Source organism: Macrobrachium nipponense, chromosome 10 (assembly GCF_015104395.2).
Source record: "Macrobrachium nipponense isolate FS-2020 chromosome 10, ASM1510439v2, whole genome shotgun sequence".
In the NCBI taxonomy this organism is placed as follows: Eukaryota; Metazoa; Arthropoda; class Malacostraca; order Decapoda; family Palaemonidae; genus Macrobrachium; species Macrobrachium nipponense.
The window spans coordinates 30,323,835-30,348,834 of NC_087204.1; the positions used below are offsets into that span (position 1 = coordinate 30,323,835).

The 25,000-nt window shown below is 36.3% G+C and overlaps 1 protein-coding gene across 6 annotated transcripts in view; it reads left to right on the forward strand.

Annotated features, from left to right (window-relative positions):
• Nucleotides 1-25,000, forward strand: part of LOC135223544 (uncharacterized) — a 26,581-nt gene that overhangs the window by 882 nt on the left and 699 nt on the right. Inside the window, exons 2-6 of one of the 6 annotated variants that reach the window (XM_064262045.1) lie at nucleotides 16,108-16,191; nucleotides 21,105-21,214; nucleotides 21,836-21,994; nucleotides 23,196-23,286; nucleotides 23,849-25,000. The exon at nucleotides 23,849-25,000 is cut by the window's right edge and continues 699 nt beyond it. In XM_064262045.1, coding sequence (XP_064118115.1) covers nucleotides 21,117-21,214; nucleotides 21,836-21,994; nucleotides 23,196-23,286; nucleotides 23,849-24,976 — 1,476 coding nt within the window. In that variant the 5' untranslated portion in view covers nucleotides 16,108-16,191; nucleotides 21,105-21,116 and the 3' untranslated portion in view covers nucleotides 24,977-25,000. Of the gene's footprint in view, nucleotides 1-16,107; nucleotides 16,192-16,971; nucleotides 17,122-21,049; nucleotides 21,215-21,835; nucleotides 21,995-23,195; nucleotides 23,287-23,848 lie in introns of those variants that run through there. The other 5 variants (XM_064262042.1, XM_064262044.1, XM_064262041.1 and 2 more) reach the window with 5 other exon arrangements.

The following is a 25,000-nucleotide window of genomic DNA, read 5'->3' on the forward strand; positions in this document are numbered from 1 at the left end:
GATGTAGGTTGATAAATACGACACTGCTGCGGAAGCAGTCCTAAGTCCATATTACTAGCACGTGAACCTTTAAATGAAATTTTGTACATTTCATGTTAATGGAAGGTTAGGCACAAACTAGTTAATGATGAAAATTATCAACAGGAAGTTTGGTGAATAGCTTTATGTAAAGATTGTCTGAAGGGATAAAGAACCACAAATGACTATACGGTTCCCTTTACCCGCATGCTATTTGAAGTTCAGAATTTGTGGTACTATTTATTCGCGGTCTCCCTTTCCGGTTGGCTAAGATTTAAATAGAATGTAGGATTTAGGCCTAAGGGTAAGCGTTGCGACCTTTGAGGTCATTCAGTACTGAAACTGACAGTAACAAAGTCTGAAAGGTGTAGGTCCTAACAGGAGGAAAACTTCGCAGTTGCACCATGAATCAGTTGTTAGGAGAGGGTTGACGAAGGAGAATATGAACGGAGGTACAGTAATAGGAATGAGAGGTTGCAGCTAGGGGTCAATAAGATGCTGCAAAGATCCTATTATAATACCTACAGTGCACCGAATGAAGTGCACTGACGATACTACCCTAAACGGGGATGCTAAAATCTAGTTCTTTCTAACAATTATCCAGGTTTAAGTTTTAATTAAACACAAGGCAACATCATGCAACTCGGACTGATCCTTACTGAAGTAGAAACACAAGATCAAACTTTTGGCCTGGAGTTCAAAAGTAGCAGAATTTTCTACAGGATTTAATTGACTTGAAAAGCAGTATTTGATGTTCAAATTTATCTTCCAGATGAGATGCTTCGGAGGTGAGAGAAATCATCGTTGTACGATTAGTTTGTGATTATGTTTGCCCAGCTTTCATTCAGCCTTTGTGAAATTGAAGCTTCGATACTTTTTGGCACTTGCGATCGTAGGTTCATCTTCTGGTTCATTTGGTTGACTGCATTGTGTACCCTTGTCTCTCTTAGAAGAGGGCAAGAGGGGTTTCAAGAAACCATGAAATCTGTGGTCGTTGCTTCTGGGGAAAAAAGTTCGGGAAAATCGCCATAAATATTCTAAAATGATGGCGTGCTTAGTGAATTAGCTTTAATATTTAAAGTATTATGGCGTTTAACTTTTTACATTCTATTAGATTTCAAAACTATTGTTAATTTAGGTTGCATTTTTATAAGTACTGGCAATGGAAGGGACATGTAACTTCATCTGGGGAAAGCACCTCGGAAAACCTACAACTCTCCTGAGAATGTTGGTTTTTGTTATACTTAAAAACTGCTTGTTTACCTCCTGATACTTTATAAATGCCACTGGAATGTAACTTAGTCTTTGATTTTTGGGCCAATGAAACTTCAAAAGTTTCGAACTAGATAATGTAGTAGTGTGTCAAGTGCACCTAAAAATTTGTCTTCTGAATGCTTTATCCAGAACTGTTAAAATGAGTTGTCATATTTAAACTAATAGTTGCGCCTTTTCAGGATGATTGACTTTGAGTACCCGAATTCAGAGAACCAGCTTTATACTGAAGTCCCTCGAGATGAGTTCTGCCCCAGGATCCCTCACTAAGAAGACCCCTAAAGACATTGATTTTATAGGCTGTTATCACTGAGACTAGAATAAGAAAGGTAAATTTCATGGTTCCCGACTAGTGCAAAATCCTTTCCATGCAGGTGGTCTAGGCAGTGTGTTTTAAGCTAGGTTTGAAGTTTGAGTCAGGGGTCCTTCATGGTTTGTAGGTACTGTTTTCAGTGAGAATTGAAAATCTGGTATCACTGACAAGGGAAGATGGCAATATATCACAGTATTTTAGACAATAATTTTAATTTTTGTCAAGTAATAGGACTTGTATATTTTTTTTGTAGAAATTATGCAGCAATACGAACGTAATTTTCGAACGAAACTCTTGGATTACATTGCGTTAAGCGAGTAACAAATCCATACCACGTTATATAGTTTTATTCGTAGCTGTAATATAGTTTTACTTGTAGCTAGACTATGACCATTTATTGTTAAGAAGATTAGAATACTTTAGTTCTAAGCCGGATCAAGGAATGTCCAGAAATAGGGAACAAAGGCAACGAATAACGCTAATATCGTAAGTAATGAAAAACTTCCCGATCTAAGTAAATGTAGAAATAAAGGGGTTTAAGCAATATAAATTATTTGAGGCCCTTGAGAACTGTTCCAAGCAGGACAATAAAAGATAAAGCTAGAAAGAAAAGAGGTTAAGTTAGTAAGTTTGTTTGTTTATTTATTTTTTTTTGTTTTTATAGTGTTTTTAAGTTGCATGGAACCAGTGGTTATTCAGCAACGGGACCAACGGCTTTACGTGACTTCCGAACAACGTCGAGAGTGAAGTTCTATCACCAGAAATTCACATCTCTCACTCCTCAATGGGATGGCCGAGAATAGAACCCGCGATCACCGAGGTGGGAAGCAAACACCATACCAACCACGCCACTGAGGCGCTGTTAGTTATTAAGAATGCTGACTCAACACTAGTTTGTTGGAATGAGTACACGTTAGAATAGTATAAGAGATGTTAAAATGGCAAAATCCATTTAGGTGTGGAGGGGTGCTTCATGTTAGTATCAAAAACCATTCTAGAAGTTCGTAGGGCGTTGATTAAAGAATTTTTTGCTTTGTTTTAATCTGCAGGCACTATTCTCTCATGTTTGGCTATAACTAGGACAATTAGCGTTGATACTAAATTATCCTAATCAACGGTTATGATTTTCTTTAACAGATTTCATTTAAAATCTGACTAGGTTATCGGCCAAAGCACATTTGGTGGCCACCTTTGCTAGTTAATATGAATGATGATTGCTCTAGTAGTAGTGGATTCTTGCATCCGAACTTTGTCCGTTTTTTGCTTGCTGTCAAACTTAAGGCTTCGAGAAGTAATATGGATCACTAACTTTTAGACATAACTTTTCTTTATACCATTATCAGGTATTGCTCTTACTGGTATAACATTTAAATATAGCTTAGCTGACAAAAGTTTACCTAACCGATACCAAACCTATAATTCACTCTAAAAGGGGACAAGCCTAAAGCCATCTTGCAAGCTCAGTACCTCAGGGCTTCTTCCAGAGTGCGAAGATCTTATGGTTTCATCACAATCACAAAACAAGCCATTTCATATCAGACCTCTACAGCACTTATGTAGACCCAGTGGCTAATACAGTACACGAGAACCTTACAGTAACTTCACTGAGAACTAAAAAAAATCCTTAATCAGTTGGGTATGTGCCGGATCACCTTTCCAGCAAAAAAATATTTGGTCCAGTTTGCACTAACAGATCGAACTAATTAACATATAAAAATGACCATCGATTTCCACGACAATTTCGAAGTAGATCCAAAACTCAAATGTTTGGGGCATTTGCCCTGATTGGCAGTGACAATCATTATTATATTTTCACAATCACTGCAATGACCAAGATGTACTTTAATATGAAACTTACTTAATGCTAATTAGGTTGTACATTTAGAAAATTTAACTCCTGCCTTAAGCATCCTGCTGTCTAATAAATACCTTTGGTGCAAATACATTTTCGATCAATTATTCTAATACTTAATGAAGGTGGAAATTTCAAAACTGCTATGGGGCCACCTTCAGTTTTTTGAGAACTTTCTTCAGGTTTAACACAAGAGGCCAATTAATTAGAATTTCTTCGTCGTTCTAAGCCGCCTTTGTTCTCAGTGCAGTTTACTTCCAGGTTTCGTGACGAGTGACACTGTCCATTGAATATATCTGAGTAGCTCTAATTCACAGCTTAAGTTCTAACTACGAAAACCAGCTGAATACTCAGTATCATAGGCGTTTTTGATCAATTTTATTTACTACCATAAGCCTTAGTTACAACTACAATACGCCAAATAGTTTCCAGTATCAGTGATTTTAAGTAACGACAATTCAAAGATAATTTATATAAAATCAGCAACTTCAGCGACCTTAATTTACCAAGGCTAAATTTCGGGTAATACAAGTTACATAAAACTGTACCTTCTCAAAACTAACATTATAACAGTGTGCTTTAAATAGAACTATATAGAATTTAGGCCTAAGGCCAAGCACTGGGACCTACGAGGTCATTCAGCAATGAAATAAATTAACGGTAAAAAGTTTTGCAAGGTGTAACAAGAGGAAAACCTCGCTGTAGCTCTATGAATCAACTGTTAAGAGGGTGGAAGTAAGATGGAAGAATATGAAAGGAGTACAGTAAAATGCATGAAAGAGTTTGAAGCGACGCTGCAAAGAACCTACTGTGCACCGCACGAGGTGCAGGACAACACACCCATAAGGTTATTTTTTCATTTTTTTATTTTTAGTCCTAACTCACCTGGTCGTAGTTCGCCCTGTTGAGTAGACAGCTATGGCTTCATGTTTACTGCCAAGCGCAGGTTAAACTAGTTGACTGAATCGATACTCTGTTTATTTTTCCTTACAAGCACAGGCAAATGCGTTGTTGATTGAATACCAACCTCTTTGTTTAAATATGCCCAACAGGATCCCAAGGTAATGAATGCTCATACTCGACTGGTCCTGGAAAAAAAATCTATGAAAAAGGTTTACCAGATCTTTATGCGCAATTACCTGTATAAAAAAAATTACCTTGAAAAATCCATACGGTTGAATAGCGATCAAAATAAATTTGGGGAAAAGCCTAACCTTGGTAGCTATGGTTTCCATGCATCGGAAATTCAACATTGATTTCAGTAAGGACCCCAAGTAATCTCCGACTATGTTACTGCTCACCTGAACCATCCAGAACTCAACAGACTAAAATTAATATATTATAATTTTTAACTCCAAAGATGTGATCTCGACTGATTAAGGTTATAGGTCGCCCAGGAAAAAAAGGTTAGTGAAACCGAATCAAACAGGTTAGTGGAAAACCCGGGAAAATCTGGATTATGATTATTCAGACTCGCGTAGCGATGGTTATTCGCGAAAAATACACTAACGAACCACTACGGTTACCTGGGTAATTGCTGATAGGTCTAAGACATACTTCATTTCCACAAAAAAAAAAGAAAAAAAAAAGAGAAAAAAACACAGCTACTCCTGGCATTATTCTTAGGTTTTACCACGATACTAACCTGGTACTCAGCATTGTGACAATGAAAGTTCAAACGCTAATGAAAATCTGTAGCAAATAACCAAAAGAAATTAAACACATCTTGTCACGAGCTTCTCAACCTAACCTTGAGGAATCTAAACCTCACTCCGTTTAAATACAAGTTACAGCCGTGATTATAAAATATGCAATTAAGTCTCTGCTCCCATCAGAATAATCCAAGTCGGGCCACAAATTTCATTTAAACAGTTACTAAAAACCTAAATTTCTACTAATGTACTAAACTGCTATTATCATTCACGGGCGAAATTTTGAAAAATGTTCAATTTCATTACGACTTGTTTACGATAAAAAATAACGTTCCATCTTAGGATTCAGTTTTAAAGTCGCCCATTTAAGCTGTCCATCATTTATGCCCAGATGCGGTTTACGTCCTGCCAGCGGCACAGGAGTAAATGCCCAGCGGAGTCGAAATATCGCAGATTTGAGTCCGCCTCACAAACTGAAGGGGGAAAACGCTGCATTAATGCCAATTATGGTATCGCGAGACAGCCAGAAATCTGAAATCTCCACCCACAGTCGAATGGACTGGAAGTTAACGAAGGTTGGTAAAATAACTATAAAAAGCAACAGCGTTATGGCTGATATTGGAGCTTCCTATTTGAGAGAGAGAGAGAGAGAGAGAAGAGAGAGAAACCATGTGCCGTATTCAAAAACATAGCACCTGAAAAATTTCCTTAAGATCTTTCAACATCCTTCCTAATTGGAGTTGAAACAGGCTTAGGCGATAATAGCAAAATTACGATGTTTCCTGGAAGTGTTACATCAGGATACTTAATATAAAACACCAGCCAGCAAAATGCGGTAATTCAATTTGAGACTTTTCTTCACATACTGTACTTTAAAAGTTGAGTGACTAGTCGCTCTCTGGAAGCTAAACCAGGATTAACAGCATTTAGGAGACTTCTGTTAGCCCATTATCTCTGAATTTACATACTACTTCAAACACTAATTTTTTTAGTAGTATACTTCTGAAAAACTGTAAAAAATATAGCGAGTAAAGTTTACATTTTTCTTCCGTATTGCAAAAGAGTTATCTTATGGGAAAGTTAAGCTAGACTTGTTATATTAGAAAAGATACCCTATACTATAGGGTCCTGCTAACCATTCCCTAACCCACTGCTTTCCAAAGGTTTGAGCTATTTAACCTTTAGTTTGTCAGTCTCACTAGCCCTAACGCTGGGGTAATTTTAGATTTAGTTTTCATAAAAAAGCTTCAAATCCTACTTACTGTGACGAAAATCACACCGCCAAACATGGGCTAGACTGACACTCCAATTGTTTCAAAGCAAATTATGACAAACAAAATCTTACTGCAACTTTAGTTTCACAAACTTAACAGATTAATTCGATTTGAGCTCTGTGTGCGGGCAGTTATAAATTTACTAGATAAATTTCCGAACATAGTCACAAGACTAATATAAAATTTAAAAACTTAATTCAATGAGCAGTTTAAAAAAAAATATTGGTACGAAAATGTGTGTACTTTTCGTGGGTAAAATGGGAAAACTAATTCCTCTCATTGGCAAGAGCTCGTGCTGTTATGGCAAGGAGAATTTACCGAAAAATCAACCCAGCTTCATTACGGTACAAGTTTTACCAACCACTTTGAACTATGACGATGAATGTTATTTTCTTACGAATTCCTCTTAATTAATGTCCAACAAAAGACATTCCCCGAGGACACAGGTGTTTACGAAATCCCATGCCTGGACTGTGACCAATCTTACATCGGGTTTACAGTAAAATCACTTCCCAGCGCAAACAGTCAGCTTAGGTATGGACAACAGAACTCAGCAATTTTTCAACCATATAAATGAACATGACCATATTATAAACTGGAATTTGTCACATATAATTTATAGCAGCAACTGCCGGTACAAGAGTCAAATGATGGAATCGGCCTTGATTAAAGAGAGGCAGGTAATGAATATCTCAAAGGGAGCATGGGACTCAGATATCATCTACAAGGTTTTCATTAAACCGACACTTAAGAAGATTAAAGGAAGATTATCAGCGGGAGTGACCTAAATTGGCATAACTGTGGATGGACCTCTTGGTATAATCTTCCTTTAATCTTCTTAAGCGACAGTTTAATGAAAACCTTGTAGATGATATCTGAGTCCCATGCTCCCTTTGAGATATTCATTACCTGCCTCTCTTTAATCAAGGCAGATTCCATCATTTGACTCTTGTACCGGCAGTTGCTGCTATAAATTATGTGACAAATTCCAGTTTATACTATGGTCATGTTCATTTATATGGTTGAAAATTGCTGAGTTCTGTTGTCCATACCTAACTGACCGTTTGCGCTGTATTAATCTCTGGGGAAGTGATTTTACTGTAAATCCAATGTAAGATTGGTCACAGTCCAGGCATGGATTTCATAAACCCCAGTGTCCTTGGGGGATGTCTTTTGTTGGATGTTAATCAGGGATTTGGCTAGGGGGTGTTTGGGTAAGTAAATGAAAAAGGGTTAGATTTTCCGAGGTCTGGACCACCGTCTTAATCCTGTCCAGTGTGGAATTTCTATTTTATTATATATATATATATATATATATATATATATATATATATATATATATATATATATATATATATATATATATATATATATATATATAGATATATATATATATATATATATGAGATATATTATAATAATATATAATATAATAATATATATATATATATTATATATTTATATATTATATACTTTATGTATACTATACTATATGACTATATGCTATATGCTATATATATATCTATATATATAATATATATATATATATATATATATATATGAGATATATGAGATATATAGTAATATATAATATATATTATATTCTCTATGCTATATGCAATATGCTATATGCTATATGCTATATGCTATATGCTATATGCTATATGCCATATGCCATATGCCATATGCCATATGCCATATACCATATACCATATACGATATCGATATACGATATACGATATACTATATACTATATACTATATACTATATACTATAAAATTGAAATCAAAATAAAAAAATTTGATAACATTTCAACATTACAACATTATAACATTATATCATTATAACATTTATAAATATCAAGCTACAAATGTCCTAGAATATCTGATTCTTTCTTCCTCGGAACTAATATATTTTCATATATGTTTAACCGAAGGGAAATTTTTTAGCCGATAATAGATTTGGCGGCTGACGGCACGAGCCACTCGACACCTTTAAATCCAGACGACGTGAAGCCTTAACACGCTTTAAGGCCATTGTCAACGAGCGCGGCCTGATCGGCGATGCTCCGGTTTTGACGGGCAAATTCTGACGGGCAATTACCTAATTGATATTTAGTTAATAGTGATGTTGTCGACCACAGGTGGGGCGATGGAGAGGTGGGCGCCGACGACCAGTAGTGTTTCAGTGCGTTACGATAACATGGTGCTACGCAAAGAATATTGTGTAGCATGATAACTTGCTTTGTGTGTGAATAGAAAAACAGAAAAGATGAGGAATATGAGCAAAGATGCCCAGTAAAAGAAATGATAATTACAGTGATACGTACGTCTGCCAGGTCGAAGCTCAAGCCATCGGGCACCACCATGGTGATTTTGCTACAAGACCCATCAGGCAATTTGACGGTTTTGCCCGTCAGGTGTGCCCGTTAGAGGGGAGGTCCGCCGATCAGGCCCGATCGTGTGGACAGGCCTTTACTGTCGTCCTGGATTTGAAGGTGTTGATGGTTCGTGCCCGTCAGCCGGCAAATCTATTATCGCCTAAAAAAAAAAAATTCAAAAAATTCCCCTTCGGTTAAACATATATGAAAATATATTAATTCCGAGGTGGAGCGAATTAGATATTAAAGGACATTTGTAGCTCGATATATATATATATAATATATATATATATATATATATATATATATATATATATATATATATATGTGTGTGTGTGTGTTTGTGTGTGTATGAGTTTGTCTGTATATATCCCGTTATCATGCGTAATTTCTGATTGCTTTCATTGCTAATTAGGCCTATCATTTTGATACCTATTGTGAAGTTAATTAAATATATAACACCTACTTTTGTATTTATTATTATCTAACCTTCTAAAAATTAGCGAGAAGTTCAACATTAATTTAGTTAATGTTTAAACGCCAGTAGTGAAGAAGGCTACGATGTTCATCGGTAGAGAATGTCTCCTCGTCATTGCAAAAGATGACTTTCTTCCAGAAATCATCGTGAACTGAATAATAATGTAACGCAAACCATAGCCTATCTTCTTTGTGTTTCTCTGTTCCGAAGCGTTTCTTGGCAGGAATATAATGAAATAATATCTTGGCCTCACGTAGCCTGTTACGGATGGTTTGAGCATCAACTTGAAAGGAGAGAATATTGTTCTCTCTTTATAGCAACACCGGTTGTCAGGGGAGTTAGCCGGAGCTCTTTCAATGATCATCCGATGATGACCTTCAAAAGCAGGGCAAGCATTTTTTTTTTTTTTTTTTTTCTAATGTCGACGACCCATCTTATCAGTGCACGAGACGAAGGCAGTTAAACTAACTTTCCTGCCCGAGTGTGGCGTCACACAATATTGTGCGACGTGATGAGATTTTTTTTCTTTTTGTGTCTTGACAACGATTATGGTAGAATTATTTTTATACTTATATAATTTCGTTGATGATTATTCAATATTATATTATTTTACTGACCGAGATGCTTTTATTTGGATTCGAAATATAAACTCTTCTTTGACTCTTTCATCTGGCACGAAATTTTTCAGAATGTTTCGTCATTTTTAGTAATATGATTTTTCACTCACCATCCTTTTTATATAATGTTAACCATATGAGTAATAAACAAAAGCAAATAAAAAAGCACATCCACTGTGTATATCAAAAGATTAAATTACTGTTAGGCGAACGAAAACTTCTGGAGAATGTTGCAAAACATTTTTGAGTGAGTGTACATGTAAACTGAGGTATGCTAATAAAATGTTAAAGTCATGTATATGCAACAACAATAATAAAATGAGCAGCAACTGGTATACTTTAAAATATTTCTCTGACAGAAGTTCTGTGACTCAACTGAATTAATTATCTAATCTTAAATGCTTCTAGAAGAATGCATAAAATATGCTGTTCACTCTTTGCACAGAACTTCAATATGACTATGATAAGATGGTGGTTTTTTCCCCAGTTATCACCGATACGATACACTATGGTTATGCAGTGTTCTGTTGCAAGATTCTCGGGCAGTGATGTTGGGATACTGACTACAACCGTCGGCGAGTAAACTAGGATTTCTAGTCTGATCCATCGTTTGTGGACTGGGTTTTTCTTTAAACCAATCACGTTCATAACAAAAGTCATTATTAAGGTGAGTCCTGTGTCTTGTAGGAAGCACTTGTGATTTAATTATGCTTGCATTAAAACCGGTAGCAAACAGAGCACAAGAGAGAAATTGAGCGTGGGTAGGGATTAAGATGCATAGATGGATGTGTGGAGTGACAGAAAGAAATAAGATAAAGAATGAAAGAATAAGGGGAACTACAAAAGTGGCAGAACTCTCGAAGGAAAGCATGAAGATACACACTACTGCAGGGAAAGGACGCACCTCATGATGGAGCCATGTGGAGGAAAGCTGTCAGGAGCATTGACTCTAACTGCAAGTAGGAGGAGATGCAGAAAAGAGAATGTTTAAAACCTGTAGCAAAATACAAATATACTTTAAATCCTGTCAAGAACTTCTAACGTTGTTTTGGTAGATATTGTGGTCTTGGATGAAAGTACTTACAATAATTATGAACTTTCAATCACATCACAAATTTGGCAAATGGCTCTACAAGTTAGTTTTATGATGCGATCGCTGATAATGATAATAGCAAGTACTAATTCATATCATCATCATTATATCTTTGTATTCTGTTACCACTAGACTCTTTCCACTTATTCATTTGGTGCTTTATTTTAAGGGAGGATTTAAGGTTGAAAAATCGAAAAATATGAGCTGCCAGATGTTCGGCGAAAATTTAAAGGTCCCTGAGCGTATTTGAATGTCCACTCATACGCATGCCACTCCACCTTTTAGGAGAACAATGTTCGTTTTATTACTACTATTCACTAAAAAACAAGATATCTCAATGGTTTTTTTTTCCGATTTGATCAGTATGAACCGTACGATACGTTGGGATGCATGAATGCAGGCAACCTCTTCTGTGTTTGGTTTCATGCGCAGTCACGCCACCAGGCCACCTGCTAGTTAGAAAAGGCGAGAAAAAATTTGTTTATAAGTCGATTATGTGTGATTTTATCGCAATTATATCGAGTTTGTGCATTACTGTGCAGTATATTGTGATAACAATGCGTCCCACCAAGCTCAAGCAGGCTCGTGAATTAGCGCGGAAAAAGCTAGGCAACACTGCGAAGACAAAATATCTTCAAAGATGCCCTATTATCAAGGCCTCTAAACTCAAGTAAATTCTTAAATTTTCTTCAGTGGAATTGTCAGGGCCTGAGAGCTAAATGGGAGGAGCTCAAAATGCTCATCTTTGATTTGTTTCCTTTCCATAGCTTTGCAGGAGATTATGCTCAGCAGTGATTTTATTCCTTGCCCTAAAGAATATGTTGCTTACCATTCAGATCTAAATCAAAATAATAGAAACCGGGGTGGAGCAATGTTATATGTTCGCCATGATACTCCACTCAAGCATTTTCCTGTTAATTCTTCTTTGCAAACTGTTGCAGTGCAAGTGTTTCTGGCTCGTAAATATACAATTTGTTCTGTATATCTTCCACCAAATGTAGCTTTCCCTAGTACTGATTTCTGTAATCTCATCAGACAGCTTCCTCTGCCTTTCATCATCCTGGGTGATATGAATGGAAGAAATCCTTTATGGGGGGATTTAATTACTAATAAGAGAGGAAATTGCCTGTCATCCATTATTGAAAGTGAAAATGTTGGTGTTCTAAACACTGGAAAACCCACCCATTTCCATGTACAGACCGGTACTTTAACAGCCATCGACTTGTCAATATGTAGTGCCGATGCCATTATGGACTTCAATTGGCGAGTGATCGATGATAGGTACAGTAGTGATCACTTCCCAATTGTTGTTAGCACTGGATCAAGTCCTCCATGTCTAAGATTACCCTGTTGGAGTGTAAAAAGAGCTGACTGGGCAAATTTTGAAGTGCATAGTTCAATCGAAGCTACAGCAGAGGAATTTGAATGCATTGAGGATGCTATTGAATTGTTAATAACTACTTTATTTGCAGCTGGACTTCAGTCAATTCCAAGAACATCAGGTCTATTTATGCGCCGACCAGTGCCACGGTGGTAAAGAAAATGCCATGAAACCCATAGAACTATGAGATCTTGTTTTAATAGATATAAAAGATGGAAATGTAACTATTACCTGGTAGAGTTTCGTGAGGCTAGGACAAAGTTTAGGTTTGAAATTAAAAATGCACGAAGAAAATCTTGGACAAACTTCATTTCTTCCATAAATTACAAAACTCCCATCACATTAGTGTGGAAGAAGATAAGGAAAATAGCAGGAAAGTTTGTACCTAGCCAACCACCTGTATTGAAAATAAATGGCATAAATGTAGGAGATCCAAAAATAGTGTCAAATGAGTTTGCCCTACATTTTGCTAAAATATCTAAAAAAGATAATGAGAAACCATATGCAAACAGCAGAAAACAAATGGAACAGTATTATCTTGATTTCACAACAAATAAAGAGGAGTCTTATAATATTCCATTTACTATGAGAGAATTTGAATTGGCTCTCTCAAAGTGTAAAGAATCTGCTCCTGCTCCTGATGAATGCTGCTCAGAATACTAAAAGATTTATCCTCAGTATAATAAACAGAATTTATAAAGAACATTACTACCCTTTATGTTGGGAACTAGCAAGAGTCCTTCCTTTTGTCAAGCCTGGAAAGGACAGTTCTTTCGTAGGAAATTATCGTCCAATTGCCATAACATCTTGTTTGTGTAAACTAATGGAGAAAATGGTGAATGCTCGTTTAGTGTGGTATTTAGAGCGAGGAAACTTTTTCTCTCCGGCCCAATGTGGTTTCCGCAGTATGCGATCCACTGTTGATATCTTAGTTAGAATGGAGTCTGCAATATGTGAAGCCTTTGCCTCTAAGCACCACTTTATCACGGTTTTCTTCGACTTGGAAAAAGCATATGATACTACGTGGCGGTATGGAATTTTGAAAGTAGTCCATGAATATGGTTTAAGAGGAGAATTAGCTATTTTTATTAAGCTATTCTTAAAAAAAAATCGTTATTTTCAAGTACAAGTAGGAGCAGCTCTGTCTGAAGTATGTAAACAAGAAGAAGGTGTTCCTCAGGGCAGTGTGTCAAGTGTAACACTTTTTGCTCTAGCAATTAATGACATAGTAAAGCAAATACCTGCTGATGTTATGCACACACTCTTTGTGGATGACTTTTCTTTATCTTTTGCAGCTGCACGTATGTCAGTAGCAGAACGCCATCTACAAATAGTAATAAATAAGGTAGTGAAATGGGCTGAAGTGCATGGTTTCAGATTTTCTTCATCAAAGACTGTAGCCATGCATTTCTGTAGAATTAGAGGGATACATGCAGACTCAGATTTATATGTAAATGGCCAGAGAATATCTTGTGTTAACGAAACAAGGTTTTTAGGAATGATTTTTGATACTCGGTTGACATGGCTTCTCCATATCCTAAATCTCAGGGCTAAGTGCAGAAAATCCTTGGATATCCTGAAAGTTTTGTCAAGTACATCTTGGGGAGCAGATAGACTCCAGTTATTGAGATTGTATAAAGCTTTGGTTTTATCAAAATTAACATATGGATGTGAAGTTTACACCTCGGCTACCCCAAGTCGCCTTAAGATTTTAGACTCCATTCACCATACTGGAATTAGGATTGCTACTGGAGCTTTTAGGACTTCCCCTATAGAAAGTATGTTAGTAGATGCTGGGAAAATACCCCTAGCCTTACATTACCAGGCTCTTCTGGCTCGAAGCTGGTTCAGATTCCAAAGACTTCCTGGATCCCTAGTATGCCAGTTGCTAAGAAATGGAAGATTTGATAGCTTTTATGAAAGTCATCCAAAGATGCCACGTCCATATGCCTTCAGACTGAAATTAACCCTCCAAGACTTGAACATTCCAGACAAATGTGTACTACCGGTGAAGGCATCTGTATCTCCCCCTTGGAAATTCTCAGCAGTAGAGTTTTGTAACTACTTTAATCAACCAAAGAAGAATGTCTCTGATAAAATATTATGTTATACCTTTTTTTTTCCGTCCTTTGAGCGTAGTGGAAGGCTCTCAAATAATGCATCTGCATTTACTGCAGAATTATATGGAATTTTAAATACTGTCAAAGAGGTTTTGAAAATTAGTGATAAGAATTTTATTGTGTACTGTGACTCTAGAAGCGCTCTAGAGTCGCTGAAAGATTTTTATTCCAAACATCCAGTAGTTTTAAATATTCTAGAATGGTTATTTTTAGCTAAGCGGAGGGGTTTTAATATTGAATTTTGTTGGGTTCCAGCACACGTTGGAATATCTGGAAATGCTGGAAATGAGCGCGCTGATGCAATTGCCAAAGAGGCTGTTTCTTGTATTGAGCCCAGATCATTTAAGCTGCTGTGCAGAGATTTATATACTCCACTTAGAGAGATGCATAAAGTACTTTGGCAAAATATTTGGTCAAATTTAACTACTAATGTAAAAATGAGAACAATTGCACCTGCAATCAATCCTTGGCTGTACAATTTTATGCCCAGAAGGTTTGAAACAGCTCTGTGCCGCCTGCGTATTGGACATACTAGGCTGACAAATTCCTACTTGATGAGTCGTGATCACAAACCATACTGTGAGGATTGCCTGGTTCCACTGACTGTTATGCACTTGCTGGTTGAGTGTCCCAGTTTGGTGGAACAGCGCAATCAATATCTATACTTTGGGAAGGAGAATAATGTTTTTAAGTTGTCAAAAATTTTAGGAGCAAATGGGATTTTTAACATGACTGGCTTGTTTGGATTTCTTTTTAACACTGGTATTTTAGATAAACTGTAATGCTTGTGTGCGCCTTGCTTTTATTCTTATTGAAATGGTGTATATGTATATGTGTGTGTGCATGTACGTATGTGCGTGTGTGTGTGTATATGTATGTATGTATGTAATAATTTTTTAAAATTCATTTTATATTTATTTTATAATTACCAGTATCTTTTATCATTTATATATTTTCTTTAAAAATAATTTTCTGTTTAATTATTATTATTAAAATTTATAGGGTCTTTATATATAGTTCGGCATCAATGACCTAGTTGTCGCGATGTTAGATTAATTTAGTATCAGTTAATCAATCAATCAATAATATCGAACGAAAAAATCAGATATGATTAATAAGATGCTTGTCTAATCAAAGTCTGGTGGGATAGATGGAGTTGACATTGTTTCAAAATAGTTCATTTTCGTGCATAGTAATTACTGAGAGAGATATCATCACAGTTGGGATTATTCTCACCCCCTCAGAACATCTCAGGGTCTAGGATTTCCAATCTCATCGGACGTCTGTCAACAACTGAGATTTGTTTTGGCCAATAACGGTCTTCAAAGTCATTATTAACGGTAGTTTTGTGCTTTTCACTACAAGCACTTGTACATACATATATAGTTAACATTAAAGGCTTCAGCACATAACCTTGAAACCTTATAAACAACTTATCGTACCGGTTTTTTGTAGATGTTAATCTTATCACAAATACTTCATGCAATGAGATAAAACTTAGTACCTTCCTATCATTCAACTGATGCAAGAAAAGGGAACAGCAAAGTTTTGATCTGTTACGATATAATAAAGGACGAGACTATATATTGAAGCTCCTTCTAAGCCTGCATGTATTTGGATACCAAATGCTGTAGGCAATAAGATGAAATTTCTGCAGGTGCGTTGGAGGGGGAACACCGAAGTATTAAGCTATTGATGGGACTTGTCGACCTTTTGATGAGGTGAACGGTCTACTGAACAGGTACGAATGCATTCCCTCTGATGACAATGACCCTTGACTGTTTCCCGACTTGAAGACGTCATACCCTTACCTGTATTATTCACTCGACTGTCCCCACACCATGCAGTCACATATGGACTTTCTGCTGAGTGTTCCAGAGCCAACTGCCGGACATCCTGCACATTGCACCCTCTTGGAGGGCAAAGAATGGATGGATGACTCTCCAGTAGGTGAAGACATATCCCAAGAAGCGTGCTTGCGTATTTACTTGCATTGTGCACAAGAGATTCTGCGAAATCCTGAGGAGCCGACATACTTGCAAAACGAGATTTGGAAAGCAAACAAGCAGCCCCTCCTTTTCGAAGCTTTTCCTCCTCAACGGCAGAAACACACTGTACCGAAAAATAGTCCTTATCTTTAAACCATAGTGTTTTAATGGGCCTTTTATATTTGATATATATACATACACACACACACACACACACACACATATATATATATATATATATATATATATATATATATATCATATATATATATATATATATATATATATATATATATATATATATATATATATATATATATATATATATATATATGAAATATAGCACTGCAACCTTTAAAATATTTCTCTGATAAAAGATCTATGATTCAAGTGAATGAATCTTCTATTCGCAGTTGCTTATAGAAGGAGAGTACAAAATATGCGTTCATTTTTACTTCAAGACTTCAGTATGACTGATAAGATGGTAGGTTTTTTTCCCAGTTATCACTAGATACGGTGGACGAAGGTTATATTGTATATTCGTGCTAAGGCTGAAAAAAGTCAGTTGGGATTTTACCAACCTTCGAATAACTTCTCGGAAACCAAGATTTCTAGTCCCATCCAACTTTTGCGGACTGGGTTTTTCTATAATCCAGCCACGTTTATAACAAGTCATTATCAAGGTAAGTCTTATGGTCTTTGAAACAAGCACTTGTGATCAACTATACCTGACATTAAAGCCGGGAGCTACTGAACACATTTCTAAACTCTATTGTAAGTTTTATAAGCGTTTTTTAATTTTGCGTCTTTTTAAAAAAGCCAGAAAAGATGGAATATGGGGTATCCCGAAGCGCAGGTTAGAAAATGATCAATGATGAGGTGACTGTTCTTCCTAACCATGTATCCTACTACTATGAGATTGTTTTGGCTTAGCCTCCCCTAATATATATATATATATATATATATATATATATATATATATATATATATATATATATATATATATATATATATGACTGTGGTAAAAATGTTCTGTAACAACAGAGTTCCATCTAATAAAAGGAGCCCATAAAAACACCAAAATAGAGAAAAAGTACTATATTTCAGAGACTGCTGTCTCCCATCTTCAGGTAGATGAATGAGAAAAGTTCACAGAAAAAGGTGGTATTTATACCAAGAGGTCCATCCACAAACAAGCCATTTTAAGTCAACCCCCGCTGATAATCTTCCTCTAATCTTCTTAAGGGTTGGTTGAATGAAGACGTTGTCGATCGTGTCCGAAATCCATCCTCCTTTTTGAGATGTTCATTACCTGCCTCTCTTTTTATTAAGGCCGATTCCATCATTTGACTCTTGTACGGCAGTTGCTGCTATAAATTACACGTGACATTCCAGTTTATTCTATGGTTATGTTCATTTATATGGTTGAAAATAGCCGAGTTCTGTTGTCCATACCTAACTGACCGTTTGTGTTGTATTAATCTCTGGGAAGGGATTTACCTGTAAATCCGATGTAAGATTGGTCACAGTCCTGGCATGGGATTTCGTATACCCCAGAGTCCTTTGGAGATGTCTTTTGTTGGACGTTAATCAGGGATTTGGCTAAGGTGTTTGGGTAAGTAAATACAAAAGGGTTCGATTTTCCGAGGGGGTTGGTTATTTCTCTTAATCGTTGTCCAGGTGGGGAATTATTATTTATTGTTGTTGGGTGTATCTCTGGTCTTGTCTTTAGGGGGTCGGTAGAAAATTACGTTAGCTTTGTGAATTGCTTTCTCAATTATATGGGTTCAGGATATTTTAAAGACGAAAGTTGCTTGCGAATTAGTTCAAATTCTTTTTCCAGGAATTCTGGGGAACAAATTCGTAAGGCTCTTAAGAACAAGTTACTAGCTACACCTATTTTGATAGAAATGTCATGATAGCTAAAGTAGTGAATGTATGAAAGTGAGAACGTTGGTTTTCTGTATATGGTAAATTTGTATTCTGTCGTATCTCTGATTATTAAAACATCAAGAAAAGGAATTTTGTTGTCTGTTTCCCATTCAACTTTAAATTTGATGCTGGGCACTAATGTGTTTAATTTCGAGAGGAATTCATTGAAATTGCCCCACCTATTATCCCAAAATGTTAGGATATCATCCACGTATCTCATCCACAGCATGTTTTTGGGTTTTATTGCATTTATTACTGTAGTTTCAAAGTATTCCATGTACAGATTGGCTAGAACAGGACTTAAAGGACTACCCATACTACACCCGAATTTTTGCTTGTAGAATGATTCCCCGAATGAAAATACGTTATTAGATGCACATAATTCAACTAGCTTTATTATTTTGTCAAGCGCCAATGGGAAAGATCTGAATAGGGGGATAATTTTACCCTTAAAAACTGAAGAACGTCCTGTACTGGTACTTTAGTGAACAAGGAATCTACATCAAGGCTTAAAAGTTTTATGTTGTGAAGTGGTATATGTGCTTCTCTGAATTTGTGACAAAAATCTTCCGAATAAGTTTAATGTGACTGGGAGAAAAAAGTGCCTAAAAAAGGGGAAAGGAGGCCAGCTAACCATTTAGAAATTTTGTAATTGAAAGCACCGGCACATGAAACGATGGGTCTGAATGGAAGATTGTCTTTGTGAGTTTTGGGAAGGCCATAAAAATAGGGTAATTTAGGATTAATTACTTTAAATTTCTCTAATAGTTCAATACTCTTTTTGTCTTTGCCAATTAATCTTACTTTCCGAAAAAATTCTGTGGGAACGTTTTGGAGGGGATTTTTCGTCAGTTTTTCGTATGTGTTTGTGTCGCTAAGGAGCTGGTTGATTTTGTCAAGGTAGAAGTCTTTGTCCATTATTACGATTTTGCCGTCTTTGTCGGATCTACTTATTATAACATCTAACTTTTTTAGCGAGTGGATGGCTATCATGAATCTGCGGGGAACAGGATATTTCTTATGTAAGTCAGTTAAAGCATTTAGTAACACTCCTTTTAAACATATCTCTTCACGGTTGTAGTTTTTGTCAGATATGAATTTATCAAAAGCCACTATGAAGTCTAGGTTGTTTTTGCGGTCTGGCATAAGGGCAAAGCATCAAATTTAAAGTTGAATGGGAAACAGACAACAAAATTCCTTTTCTTGATGTTTTAATAATCAGAGATACGACAGAATACAAATTTACCATATACAGAAAACCAACGTTCTCACTTTCATACATTCACTACTTTAGCTATCATGACATTTCTATCAAAATAGGTGTAGCTAGTAACTTGTTCTTAAGAGCCTTACGAATTTGTTCCCCAGAATTCCTGGAAAAAGAATTTGAACTAATTCGCAAGCAACTTTCGTCTTTAAAATATCCTGACCATATAATTGAGAAAGCAATTCACAAAGCTAACGTAATTTTCTACCGACCCCCTAAAGACAAGACCAGAGATACACCCAACAATAAAATAATAATTCCCCACCTGGACACGATTAAGAGAATAACCAACCCCCTCGGAAAATCGAACCCTTTTGTATTTACTTACCCAAACACCTTAGCCAAATCCCTGATTAACGTCCAACAAAAGACATCTCCAAAGGACTCTGGGGTATACGAAATCCCATGCCAGGACTGTGACCAATCTTACATCGGATTTACAGGTAAATCCCTCCCCAGAGATTAATACAACACAAACGGTCAGTTAGGTATGGACAACAGAACTCGGCTATTTTCAACCATATAAATGAACATAACCATAGAATAAACTGGAATTTGTCACGTGTAATTTATAGCAGCAACTGCCGGTACAAGAGTCAAATGATGGAATCGGCCTTCATAAAAGAGAGGCAGGTAATGAACATCTCAAAAGGAGGATGGATTTCGGACACGATCGACAACGTCTTCATTCAACCAACCCTTAAGAAGATTAGAGGAAGATTATCAGCGGGGTGACTTAAAATGGCTTGTTTGTGGATGGACCTCTTGGTATAAATACCACCTTTTCTGTGAACTTTTCTCATTCATCTACCTGAAGAGGGAGACAGCAGTCTCTGAAATATAGTACTTTTTCTCTATTTTGATGTTTTTATGGGCTCCTTTTATTAGATATATATATATATATATATATATATATATATATATATATATATATATATATTGCTTAGTGTAAGGAACCAAGAGTCGATCCATATTAATAATCATGATTTTAATTTTTAATTTTTAGTTTTAGTTTTTACAATTTCACAATGAATTCTATTTTTCATTTTAACAGCCCTCATGACGTAATTGAATGGACAACTATGAAACGTTGGAATAAAGACAGCTTGTACATTTGTGTGTATCCTCTTCCCTTAATGATGCTTATATATATATATATATATATATATATATATATATATATATATATATATATATATATGTATGTATTAATGTGTTTATGTATAAGGGACACCTACAAGATATGAAAAAACGAATGCCTTTTCTTGTAGCACTTCCTTCCATGTTCGGTGGCCACACTTTTATTTTTGTAGACATGATTTATTTTAAGAAAATCATGGTGTCGGATTTTTTTCTACTAATAGAAGCGCGTTTTCAAAAAAATCCTTCACATTCTTTTATTGTTTCAACAGCAGTGGCTTGGGATCCCAGGTAATGTTACTGATATGATTTCCTGTTGTCTAACAGAGCTGCCAGAAGATGTTGAGGCTTAATTACAGGAGATTCCAAGAATATGTTCATCTTGCATCACCTTGTTTCTCTAGAAAAATTTCATCTTCAAAGAGCTGCCTCAACAGGTAAGACTTTGTCATTCAGTGAATGAATATTTTCCATGTCCTTCATGGTCTCCCTTTTTCGATATGAATGCAGCATAACTGCCCTTACAGTTTCTGAAGGGGTCGAGGTTCAGTGTCAATGATTATCTTGAGGCATGTAATGCCAAATCCCATATGTTATTCATACATAGTATTTTTCACAACAGATGAATTCCCGTCTCTGAACCAAAACAAATCATGAAACTGTGGCGTCCATCTGTCCATCTTTTGTCTTTCCAAACCATCTTCCACTTCACCTTTCACTCAAGGCCAAATCTTCTGGGCCACTTTTATGAGAGTTTGACAGTGTAACTCATGGATCTCGTTGTACATTCACATTTTATCCAAGTGGGTCAGTTTCATTCACCTTTGGCCTCTTCATAAGTATGCAAATGGAGGTACCTAGGTTCTAGCTTTGGGGCAATGTGTAACGCCCTTCAAGGGTCAGTTTTGGCATCCCAGTATTATCTTATATTATTAATTATTTTTAAGCTGGAGATAAAGATCCACAGCTGACTTCACAGAAGCACATGCTGCTCACCACTCACCAGAAATGTAGTTATCTTGCAAAGCTGCGATTCCACTTCACTCTCTCTGTTGCAGGGATAATGGCGAATGGGTTTGCAAACTGGGCGATGATGAAAAAATGTTCGTTTATGGACACCAAGCAGGGTATAGACACACGGTTGGGCATTTCACCATAAATTCCCGGAAGCCCATTTCTGCAGATATTATGAGACGTGCTCTGAAGCACTTGCACAGGTAAAGTTGCTTGTTAGACTTAGAGTTTTACTTTAGTGCTTTTTATCTGTCTTTTTTTGACGACCAAATTTCCAGTGCAAAAATAAGTATGGTTTTATTAGTCACCTACACACATGAAAGCGATAGTTCTACCTTTTGTACTTGAACAGATGAACTGCCATCTTGCTTCCCTGTGAAGTACTCATTTTAGTTGGCATGCTTTTGGCTGAGAAAATATACATTTGTACAGGAATATCAGAAAGCATACAGATTACTGTTTATTAACTATTGCATGCTTTCTTTTGCTTTACATTCTTCCACTTCACGCAGAGTGACAAGAAAGTTTTATTTTAAATTTCTAATTCACATACCATTAAAATGAATCTAAAAAGGTATTTTCACCTAAAAGTTGTTAATCCTGAATAATATTATCAGCAAACAAAGGCTTCATTATTTTCTAATTCATTCAGAGGAATTTAATCTTGAATGTCCTTTATTATCAGTGTAGGGTGTGTGCACACTACAGTAAAACATGTCATTAACACATCAATAAACTTATCACCTACATATCACAAAGAGGCCGAAAAAGGTCAGCGACTCTTAAGTGCAGAATAGGTCTTTGGGAAAAGCTGGATAACCGGATGAAATCGCTTAGGACTCCCAATAAGCCCTCAACTCACATCCAGTCTGTTGCGTTGGTGATGTGTGTCCTATAAGTTGCCAGTGTGTTTATGGCATGTTGAACTCTATATGGGTTCATTCGGGTTTAAAACATTCAATAGTATTGCTGTCATTGGTTTCCATTGCCCTCCTTCCTAGGACATTTCCTTCATTTGCTGAATTGGGGCGACTTTCCCCTGCCAGCCTTGCATCGCTGAATGGGTTAAATGTCCTCATCCTCTGCTTGTAAAGAGTCGTTGCTGTTTTCAGTGCTTCCAGGTTCTCATTTGTTTGAAGTTGTTTCATCTTAAACCTTTTCATTATCATTTAGCATGGATTCACGGTTTCGCTTAACTACATTCAAAGCCTTAAATCATCACAACTGTTAAATCTTTTTTTTTCTTTATGATCAGCTATTATAGTCTCACTGTTTGATCGACTAACGCTAAAAAATCAGGTTGGGAAAATGATCTCCTCTTCAATATCTCTTATTCCGAATCAGTACGATAGCCTCACTAATTGGCACCTTTTACAGCACTGACTCTGAGCTTAAAATTTGCAGGAAATTCCCTCCTTATCACATCAGAATTAGAGAACGAGATGGTGAACTTTGGTTCTTCAAATCTGATGGCCAGGTTGAGCTTGATTTCAAGGTGGGTATTTTTTCACTTCCATTTGTTTCAATTCTGTATGTATAATTAATCATTCAAAAACTTTTTTTTTTTTTTTTTTTTTTTTTTTTTGTTTTTTTTTTTTTTTTTTTTTTTTTTGAAAAGTAGAGGTTCACTTGACTATGTTTAAAATATGTTTAATTCTGGTTGGGAATATGATCAGAAACACTTTTTTTTTTTTTTTTTTTTTTTTTTTTTTTTTTAACAAATCTGAGCCTTTACCGTTATGATTTATCTCTATTTTTGTGTTTTGTTTATTTCTATTTTATTTTATTGATTATTTCCTATCTATTTTACCATTATCGTTTATTTCCACTTGGATACCAAATAATTCAGACGTCCAGACAGCTTTGTAAACTTCCATTTACCTGATGGATAAGAGAAGAAGATCAGTGTTTTGCAATATTATTGTAGAACTAACACAAAAACTGTAAATGTAATTTAGCATCTACTAAGCTTTTATCATTACCACGTGTTACCAAGAGTTGGATGACAAGCAGTACGGGCAATCTCATAAAACTTTTCCTTTTTGATCATTCGACAGGTGCGTGAGATAGGAACACCGAAGTATCAAGCTATTGACGAGGTTTGTCGACCTTTTGATGAAGTGAATGGTCCAATATGCAGGCATGAATTTATTCCAGCTGATAAAAATGACCCTTGCTTGTTTCCTGACCTGAAGACGGAATACCCTTATCAGTATTATTTACTAGATTGTCCACACCATGCAGTTACTGATGGATTTTCGAATAATATGTTTACTAGTCAACTACTAAATATCGTTCGTACTCTCTTGGCGGGTATAGAATGGACTGATCACTCTCCAGTAGGTGAGTACATTTCCAATGAAGAATGTCTGCGTATGTACGAGCAATGTGCAAAAGAACTTCTTCAAAATCCCGAGGAGCTGACACGCGTTACGAATGAGGTTTCGAGAACAAACAAGAAGCCGCTCCTTTTCGAGGCCTTTCCTCCTCCGCAGGCAGAAATACCTCGTACCCGACATATTATGACGGAATTTGATGAAACATCTGTCAAGAAAATCTCGGGAAGGTGCAAGGAGAGAGGAATCACTTTTGGAAATGTCTTTCAAGGCATTACAACAACTGCCTTGGTAGAGTTGGTGCAAGAAGCTGGCGTGAGGAAAGATAGTTACGACATCAGCGTATTGTACAGTGTTGACCTGCGCCGTTACATGAAGAAACAAACCAAACCGATTTTGGGACTACACGTAAGGAAAATGTCCGCAGCATATTCAGTCGATGGAAATGTCAGGGATCAGTTCTGGAGTAACTGCACTAAGATTCAATTGCAGAACCAAGAGCTCCTCAAAAGCAAGTCCATAATCAAGCAAGGAGTTGTTCGTCAATTACATTTTCCACAAACACCACCTGAGGATTTCTTCATCTCTAAGCCTGAGATAACAGCGGATTTTCAGTACAATAACATGGGGAATTTGGGAGACCTTGGCAACAATGAACAAATAATTTTTACAAATGCGGGAAATTACTTCCAAATACATCTTTCTACGTATCCATTTTATCATCAGCTGCTCACTTTTAAGGGAAGAGCGATAAGCAATTTCAGTTATGCTACGGATCTAGTGACGGATCAGACAGCTGTAGCTCTTGTCGAGAAAATGAAATGCCTTTTAAAATATTTCAGTGAATAACATGACATGTTTGGGTAATTCTCG